The following is a 10,000-nucleotide window of genomic DNA, read 5'->3' on the forward strand; positions in this document are numbered from 1 at the left end:
TTCTACAAGCACATTATTGAATGCCGGATTCCAAAAGCAAAAAATTTTCTGGGAATCCGGAATCTGGAATCCGAAATCCGGATTCTCTTACAAAGGGCGATAGCCTAATACATGTATTCTTCTACCTCACGACCATTTGCTGGTTTGCAGTTGGCCTCAAGGAAGCCATGTTGACTGAGGCGAACAAAAGCGTTTCTTTTATCTTCCGTACTTTACGCATGCGCAGGTGGGCGCTCGTGGTATGAGAAGTATGCTGAATTGACTGCTCTGTTCGGATTTCAAGGCTTCCAATCTCTCGCTTCGTAAATTCCTGGTAAATGTACTGTACATTTTTAAAAAAATGTATTAAAATTGGGCCGTTCCGGTAAGTAACATACAGTCTACACAGTCCAAGTAGCTCGGACAGATTTAAACTCACGGGCTTAAATGAGTCCTAGCGTTGCGTGGAATAGGCTTTCGATCAGACGCTGTTTTGGCTTAAATTGATGTGCTCAAATGGCTCCAGGAGAGGCTGAATTAGCCTCTGTCTTCCAGGGCTAAATTTACACTTTGGGACTGAGATAGTTCTTTTCAATGTACAGTCGAAGCTCCTGTAAGCGACCACCCAAAATGCAAAGACTCAGTGGTCGCTTACAGGAGGTGGTCTCTTACAAGAATCGAACCACAGCGGGCCTCTTCCAAGAAGAGGTCTGGGCAGATCCACTTTATGGTAGATAATAAATTGCATACAATTTCTAAGTTACGCCATGTGTAGGTTCTTGTTGTTACTAAAGTTCTTCATATTTTCTAGGTAGCAAAGTCAACACAGAACATAGAAATCAGAGAATGGGTTAAGTGGTCGCTTACAAGAAGTTAAAAACAATAGAAAATCATTAAACTTTCAGGCTCAAAAAGTGGTCGCGGCCGCCTACAGGAGGTGGTCGTTTACTAGAGGTTCCAATTGTAAGGCTTTGAATGGGAAAGTTTTGGTGTTTAAGATAAGTAGTGGTCACCCTGTATATTACGGTCACCGGACAACGTCACAAATTGTCAGTTGCCTTATATATTCAGTTTCTGCAAAGCTAACCTGTGTATAGCGGTCACTCTGTATATAACAGTCACCTTACCAATTCCCAAGGGTGATCATTGTACACAGGTTTGACTGTACCATCATCAGGGTTATTATCAGTTAAACATCAATACGTACAAATTATCGTTTGGAATATCAAATTATGATACCCACTCACTGAGATCCCGCTAGGTTTAGATGCTGACAAATTACTGTTTACTAACCAGTCTTTGTTCTTATACAGAGTGTGTACGGAAGACTTGGGGTGAAATCTGACCAGAATCTCATTGACGCCTTTGAACATTTTGTTTTGGAAGATTGCGAAGACATAAAGATGTCTCGGATGCTGAAAGCAACTTTATCAAGGTGCACACAATACAGCAATACACAATATTCTTTTTTAGTATATACATGTATACGGGGCAAGGGTGGCGCAGTGCACGAGGAGCCGCATGCAGTAAAATTTCTGTCCCGTAATTTAATCAGTTAAATCATCAAAGTTGACAGGTCTTTCTGATGATCAAAGCGACCGTTCGGTTTACCATTTACATCTTCAGTGCGAAGACTGTCACGGGAACATTATTACCTTCAGGATAATTTCTTACCATAACAGTGGTAGGTCGCGCGCGTCTGGTCGGTTTCGAAGAACGTGATCGTGACTGTTATTTTCATTCAGTGACTGTGCGCGTTGATATGCCAACGTTTAACACAGACTGCAACATTGAATTTTTGTTATAAAGCAAAGAAGCTGCTGAGTAGAAACTAAACCGTCCCAGACCTATTCCGTTTCATTCGTGTACTTTCATTTTGATGGGGTCTGTATGATGAATTTACTTCTGCCTTCTAATCAGGCACGTAAACAACATAGAGATAAAACATTTCATTTTGCTTTTGTGGAGTAAATTCATCTTAAAAAAGTTAAACTAGTGGACCACTTTCTCCGCGTACTTGTAAAAATAGGCATTTAATATGTCGTGCTACAGTGCGAAAATCTTCTTGTCGTGGATTAGATTTCAGAGTACATATTGTTAATCTTCATTTCGCGCCAGAATAAATTAGTTTGCGCGCAAAGGGCTTCTAAAAAAAATCACAAGGTTTGTCCCTCTTCGAGTCCACCTTCTGGAGATACGCCGGCATGGTAGCTGGAATACATTGCCGAGGCGAAGATCTGGCATTTTTTCCTCCTCGTCTTTTTTTCCCCGCGACGTTTGTTTATATTTGTAGTGAGAATGCCGTGCATATCGGTGGATTTTACTTCAGTCAAGCTGCTTCAGTTCCTGCGGCTTGCTACTCATCATAAAGAAGAGTGTCGGAATCGCTTTGCTCGCCTTTAACAGATTTGTTGTCGAATGCAAGGTAAAAGAACGGACTACTGTAAGGTAAGAATTGAAGTTTAAATTTGTTTCTCGGCGAAAAATAGTGCATACAACTCGTGAAACCTGTGAGTATTACCTCTGTTTAATATACCGGATGTCATGCGATGACCCCTCGCTTTTACGATGGATAAGACGGATACAAACAATAATTTCTTTCGCAACGTTTAGTATAATTTACTTAATATAGAGATCATCTGAGGACGATTTTTCGTTATATATGCTTCATTTCTTGGCTTATTCCGGCTACGTGCGAAAAATTAGATGACAATGTTTGTGTGCTATAATTATACTGATAATTTCTTGCACCTTGAAACTCATGAAAGCCAAACTTGTTTAACCCTAGCAAAAACCTCTTTTAATGGAGGAACTCAACCTGATAGTTGCACTAAAATCTAATAATTGTTACTGCGTTTGCATGCTCTCTGTAACCCCGTGGGTAGAACATACCTCATGGTTACATTAATAATAATCACTGCATTTGCTCTCTGTAACCTCGTGGGTAGAACATACCTGAAGGTTACGTTAATAATAATCATTGCACTTTCTCTTTGTAACCTCGTTAGCCTGCGAGCAAGCTCTCCTATTTGGGTAAGCGAAGTGAGCCTCGCGAGAACGCGCGAGCGAGGAGGCCGAGATCTGTAAAGCATTTCAGGATCGCTTGACTTTTCTAAATCGACTTATGATAGTTTACATTAACTGGAATATTTCGATTTTTTGAAATTTACTAAGAATATAGAACTGCCGGCCATTTAGTATTTTGAAAAACTTGACCGGCAGTCGAACTGCAAAAATTTCTAAGTGTCACAAAACATGATTTCCTCCTCTGAGCCCAGCGCAAATCAAACACTAGACTTGAGATCTGTAAAGCATTTCAGGATCGCTTGACTTTTCTGAATCGACATATGATAGTTAAGATTAGCTGGAATCTTTCGATTTTGTGAAATTTACTGAGAATATAGAACTGCCGGCCATTTAGTATTTTGAAAACCTTGACGGGCTACCGGCCATATAGCCACAGCGTATGAAATAACTGAGATAGTACGCGTGATCTGATTGGTCAAAAACCTATGGTTTATTAAACCGGTAAAGCCATAGAAAAAGGCATCCGGACCACGAGCCATAAACAAAACCGGCTATTGATCTGCAAACAACGATTTTAGAAAGGCTGAAAACAGAACAAGTTACTTACCCAGCCCTTCTTAATATTAAAAGCGTTGGTTTCCACATTTTATTGCTGTGCGTCACAATTCGCTACTGCCATACGGTGTTAGAAGTTATAGAATACAAAGCTGGAAAACAGTTTACATTTCACGACGAAGCCAAATCGCAGAGAAAGACAACAACTGTGTGAATTTCTGGTGTAGAAAGTCTCTAGGAAAACTTGACCACTTGCCAACCAGCAACAAAACGGATAGTTTTAGCATTCTTGATTTATTTTATGTCAAAATTAAATTCCTTAATGAAAGAACTTGTTCCAAAAAGAGATCTCTGATCAAGATATGGTACAAAATCGGCCGCTGTAGGTTTTAAACAAGCTGCCAAGGATGATGAAAGATGTCAGAGTTTCGGGCTGGTTTTTTCCAACATTTGGACAAATTATTCGGTGATATCGATGCCATAACCTACCTCATGAACCACCTGACTTCACGAATCGACAAATATTAACGCTAATATGTGGCTACGGCAAAGAAACCTTTCTCCACCAGTGACATATTTCCATCGGTCGCTGTACGTGCATACAAAGTTACATGCGACAATTTCGCAAATGCAGCCACGTCGTTACCGCAGGATTTCTTGATCATAATAAAGTCCAGAAAACAGATCTTAAACCACTGCTTTTTATTTTGTAAAAAGTGAATGAAGTCCTCCATTACAATAGCTGTCAGTTCCGTCTGTAATAACGAAATTCTTACGGATCGAGTCAACAAAATACGGCTGCGTACAGTCTGATGTTCAATTAATTTCTACTGTAGTAAACAAACCGTGAAGGTATTCTTTCAATGTACGTTCGCATGAATATGTGTTGACTTTTCCTGTTAAACAGCTTGTTGTTCAAAGAAAACAAAATTCAGAACAATACTAAGCCTTTGGGATTTCAACTATTATTTGAAAGATTTTTATCTATTTCTTTTTTTTCTACGTCTTTTTTTAAAGGCCCCAAATTTGACGCTATCTGCACTAAAATAAAAACTTTTGCAACAAATTAAGAAGTATTTTCGCTTTCCTAAACCCAACTTTAAAAATGCCCCTGAATGAATAGTGATAAACAAGGTAATTAGTAGCGTTGAGCATTAAATGAGTTCATAATATACTTGAGAACCTGAAGAGGTCTTGATTGGATTGGAAGAAGAATAGGACTGATAAGCATCATATTTTTGTGTTCAGAGGCAAAGGTGTGGTGGTACACAAATTATAGTCAGTTCCCTCAGGTTCCGGGACATTTCCGAGTTCCCCCTGGCCTCTGTATCAAACCGAGGTTAAGTCCTCAACCTTTGATATGGAAATGATTTTTCATTTTCATGCAAATACAATTTATTTTCACAAGAAAGGTTCTGCACTTGGCCTCATTTTGAAAGTTAAGTTTTTTGGAACTCGGAAGTGACCTATTGCAAAATTCGCCACTTTAGAATCGAGGAAACCGAGTTAACTTTCGCAAAGACTTCTGGGATTGTTTCTGGGGACAGGGAAAGAAAATGGCCAATAGCTGACCGGTGCGTCCCCAGTAACAATCGCAGAAACAATTACGGGACTCATTTCGGCTCTAGTTCCCTTCTCGCTTCATAAGGTGGCAAATTGGGGCTGGCTCCAAGCCAAAACTAGAGAGTTCATGTTATTAGGGGGCTTCAATGTAGATAATACAGAATAAAGGACCATTCTGTCTCGATACAGGTAAATCTTTTAGTTTCCTTTAAGTTCCTAAATGTCCTTACATGTATGTCACTTACACAGGCAATCAGTGACTATTCTATTAACTATTATTATTATTCATTCAAAATATTTCCCCAATTCTGATTGGCTAAAAGCACACGCATAATTCACCATAACCAGTTACTGGTGACCAAATTTGGAAGAATTTTGTGTTGAACGAGGAAATGACGTCAAAAAATGCTGCCTTCTACAGGTTAATGCACCTTTAACCGAGAAGATCTGGGGACGAGATGTAAAAACTGGTAAAAACTAAAATGGGGGACGCTTCACCCGTTTCAAGAGTAAGAACTACAGCTGGAACTAGGCAAAATAATGGCGAAAAACATAGCAAAAACAGCAAGAAGACAACTCGGAGGGCAACATCTGCTATTTGGAGAATATTTACGGAGCTGGAAAACTATCGAAGATAAACTTAACATCGGTGCAGGTAAGCTTGTTTTAGCTATGTTTTTAAACTAGGAATTATTTTGAATGAATAATAAAACAATTATTGAATTCGGGTTTCATATCATATAAAGAATTATGGAGATCTCGGAGGGTGTTATCCGCCTCGGCCTACGGCCTCCATTGATCCTCGATCTCCATAATTCTTCATAAAGCTTCATAAGACACTTAGCCTCACTTATTGATTGTTAAATAACTGGTGTTATCTAGTATCCGGAACCATAAATGGGTTAGGAGACCGTAACAGGGTACCTTTTCCATTAATGGGGTAAGTTAATGCCATTGAAATGGTTAAAAGTACAACTTTTTTCTGCACAAATTTCACAACCTCGTGTGACACACGCGCGCAATTTTTGCTTAGAAGCCGAGTTAAAAATAATAGAGAAAAAGATTATTCCATTTTTGTCATCATAACCTCTTCCAAATTTAAGTATTTGACAAAAAGGACTCTGAATGTGTGGACTGGAATATGAATTTGATCATGATGTAATCACAGTAGTGAGAGAGGTAAGAAAAGAAAAGACTCCTGTGGGGAAAAGGGGTGCAGAAAGCTAGTTAAAAGCAACAACAAATAATTGCCTCTTTAATAGTGCCTAGATCCTTGTATTACAGCTAGATAGCTTGAGCCCGCTCGTTTCAACACCCTATGACGGGTAGGCACTGGTGGCAAAGTCCATATCCATTTTTGCGTAAATTGCATGAAAGGACTGAGATAACTACTGAATGCATGTGGCAGAGTTATTTTCACGGGTTGTTTCTTCAAGCGACAAAAATTAAGCGAGATCTTCGAGCTTACAACTTCTACCTATTTTCAAATACAGGGCGTAGATTAATAAATTAGTGTTAACAGTGCAAGGTTCTAGGGATTGACACGGTTAACTGGGATTATGTGGCGAAATTTAATAACAAATCATCAGTGACAAATTTTAAAGCTGCAAATTATTCTGCGTTGGTTAATCCTGAGTATTTTAAGCTGTAGTTTCCTAGCTTTGAAGTTACGTTTTGAATAAGTGATTGATTGTTAAGTCTGAAATGGAGATTTCAATATTCATGAAAGTATAGTAACAATAACGTGCATAGCTTCTGGTGTTAATTCAGGTGAGCCCTTATTATTAGTTACTGGAATCTTCTCAGGATACCTATTATTAGTCGAGTCCGAACGATCAAGCACCTTGAACTGCGATTGCCTGTCGCAGAAGAACAAAATTGGTTGTTTTTTGGTAGACTGCGAGCAGTCTCTTTTTTTCTTCAGATTTAGTAAGGGAAGTGTTGAGCGGCGAAGCCGCGAGACGCGAGAAACAAGGGCGGTACCTCTCCCGTCTCGCGCCTTCAGTCAGGCGCGTGGTCATTTGCGTGTCTCAGGCGTTTTGCTCGACGGACCAAGAAAAAAGAGAGACTGCTCGTAGTCTAGTTTTTTCTTGTCGCTTAAAGTAATTAGGGTTTTCTTCATTTAGCTGACAGGTACAACTTAGTTTATGTTCCGAGTTTTTCTATATATTATGCATAAGCGCTTTTAAGAGATTTTTTTTAAATCAATATTCATCCGGGGGCATCCAATTAAGCAATGGATAAAATTTAACCGAGGGTTAGTTTCGAACGCCGGTTAGCGTTAACCAAGGATCAAATTTCTTCTCACCATGCTTTAAATTGAACGTACCTCGTTACGAGTGTTAACCTCTTAACCATCGGTTAAAATGACATGTGCCAAAATCATTGAAACTACATGGCAGTTGATTTGCTTTTTCGCTTCATTTTGTTGGTGGTTGTGTTTGTTGGTGATCCGAAATATATCGGACCCGACTACAATTCGGACCGGATTTGTTATCGTGTTCGATTAAACGAAATCGGGTCCGAGTTGATATTCGGGTCCGATTGAAAAAAATCGGACCCGATTACCCAGAAACCGGTAAACATCCGATTTTTTTTTCTTCCTGAGACCTGGCCACAGTTGCTCGAAAGATGGTTAACTCTTAACCACAATGGTTAAAGCCCTGAGCCCGTTCGTTTCAACACCCTATGACGGGTAGGCACTGGTGGCAAAGTCCATACCATTTTTGCGTAAATTGCATGAAAGGACTGAGCTAACTATGTGTGTGGCAGAGTTATTTTCACTTGTTGGTTCTCCAAGCGCCAAAAATTAAGTGAGATCTTTGAGCTTGCAACTTCCTCCTATTTTCAAGTACAGGGCGTAGATAAATAAATTAATGTTAACAGTGCAAGGTTCTTGGACGGTTAAATGGGATTTTGTGACGAAGTCAGTGATAAATTTTAAAGCTGCAAATTATTCCGCGTTGGTTAATCCTGAGTATTTTGAGCGTTACGTTTTGATAAACAAATATTTCAGCTTTTTGAATAAGAGATTGACTGTTAAGTCTGAAATGGAGATTTCAGTATTTATGTTAGTATCAATAACGTACATAGCTTCTGGTGTTAATTCAGGTGAGCCCTTATTATTAGTTTCTGGAATTTTCTCAGCATACCTACTATTAGTCTTTAAAAATCCGACTGAGTCCGAACGATCAAGCACCTTGAACTTTGATCGCCTGTTGCAGAAGAACAAAATTGGTTGTTTTTTGGTGTTGCTTAAGATTACCCAGAAACCGATAAACATCCGATTTTTTGCTTTCTGAGACCTGGCCACGGTTGCTCGAAAGATGGTTAACTCTTAACCACAATGGTTAAAGCCCTGAGCCCGTTCGTTTCAGCACCCTATGACGGGTAGGCACTGGTGGCATAGTCCATATCCATTTTCGCGTAAATTGCATGAAAGGACTGAGCTAACTATGTATGTGGCAGAGTTATTTTCACGTGTTGTTTCTTCAAGCGACAAAAATTAAGTGAGACATTTGAGCTTGCAACTTCTACGTACTTTCAAGTACAGGGCGTAGATAAACAAGTGTTAACAGTGCAAGGTTCTTGGACGGTTAAATGAGATTGTGTGGCGAAATTCAATAACAAATCATCAGTGATAAATTTTAAAGCTTCCAATTTTTCCGCGTTGGTTAATCCTGAGTATTTTGAGCGTTACGTTCTGATAAAAAAAATATTTATAAGCTATTTGAATAAGAGATTGACTGCTAAGTCTGAAATGGAGATTTCAGTATTTATGTTAGTATCAATAACGTACATAGCTTCTAGTGTTAATTCAGGTGAGCCCTTATTATTAGTTTCTGGAATTTTCTCAGCATACCTACTATTAGTCTTTAAAAATCCGACTGAGTCCGAACGATTAAGCACCTTGAACTTTGATCGCCTGTTGCAGAAGAACAAAATTGGTTCTTTTTGGTGTTGCTTAAAGTAATTAGGGTTTTCTTCATTTAGCTGACAGATACAAGTTAGTTCATGTTCCGAGTTTTCAACTGAATAAATTATATGTGCTTTTAAGATTTTTTTTAAATCAACATTTATCCAGGGGCATCCAATTTAGCAGAGCTAGTTTAAATGGAGCCCTTAGTGAACTTAGTTTTTATTCCTGATTCTTGATATATTTTTTTAATTTTTATAGAACCAATTACATTCGTTTTCGTTGGTGATATTGCTTTTTCTGGGCCAGTGCGATACTACGTGGAAAATGGCTATTATTCGTACAATGACTCGTTTAAAGACGTAGCCAAATACATCAGAGAAGCGGATGTCTCTGTGGCGAATCTAGAATCTCCCTTTGTAGACCATGAATCGTATAGAAACTTTAATGGGAAGAAGGCCTTCGTGCTAGATGCAAGTGCAGATGCTGCTTCGTCATTAAGGTAAATTTTGTGGCTTTAAAAACTATATTAACTAAATTAACCCTATTCAGACAGGTCCTTTTTTGCTTCCTGAGACCTGGCCACGGTTGCTCGAAAGATGGCTATTTCTTAACCGATGGTTAAACCTTTGAACCAATGGATAAAAATTAACCGAGGGTTAGTTTCGGTTGCTCGAACGCCGGTTAGTGTTAACCACGGGTCAAATTTCTTCTTACCATGCGTTAAATTTAACGTACCTCGTTACGAGTGTTAACTTCTTAACCATCGGTTAAAATGATGTGTCCCAAAATCAGTGAAACTACATGGCAGTTGATTTGCTTTTTTGCTTCATTTTGTTGGTGATCGTATTAGTAAATTTTGATTTCAGTAGTGCTTGATTTTCTTCAAACTTTTGGGTTATTATCGCAATTTATTGCGCTGAAAAAATTTGGTTTTTGTTTCCTGCAGGGTGTCTTATT

The 10,000-nt window shown here is 38.9% G+C and overlaps 1 protein-coding gene across 1 annotated transcript in view; it reads left to right on the top strand.

The window, feature by feature from the left end:
• The window catches only part of LOC140934479 (capsule biosynthesis protein CapA-like), a 17,548-nt gene that overhangs the window by 7,546 nt on the left and 2 nt on the right, over positions 1-10,000 (top strand). The window contains exons 6-9 of the mRNA XM_073384097.1: positions 1,293-1,414; positions 8,141-8,235; positions 9,302-9,542; positions 9,990-10,000. The exon at positions 9,990-10,000 is cut by the window's right edge and continues 2 nt beyond it. Of these exons, the coding sequence (XP_073240198.1) occupies positions 1,293-1,414; positions 8,141-8,235; positions 9,302-9,542; positions 9,990-10,000 (469 nt within the window). The remainder of the gene's footprint in view (positions 1-1,292; positions 1,415-8,140; positions 8,236-9,301; positions 9,543-9,989) is intronic.

This window comes from Porites lutea, chromosome 4, assembly GCF_958299795.1.
Source record: "Porites lutea chromosome 4, jaPorLute2.1, whole genome shotgun sequence".
NCBI lineage: Eukaryota > Metazoa > Cnidaria > Anthozoa > Scleractinia > Poritidae > Porites > Porites lutea.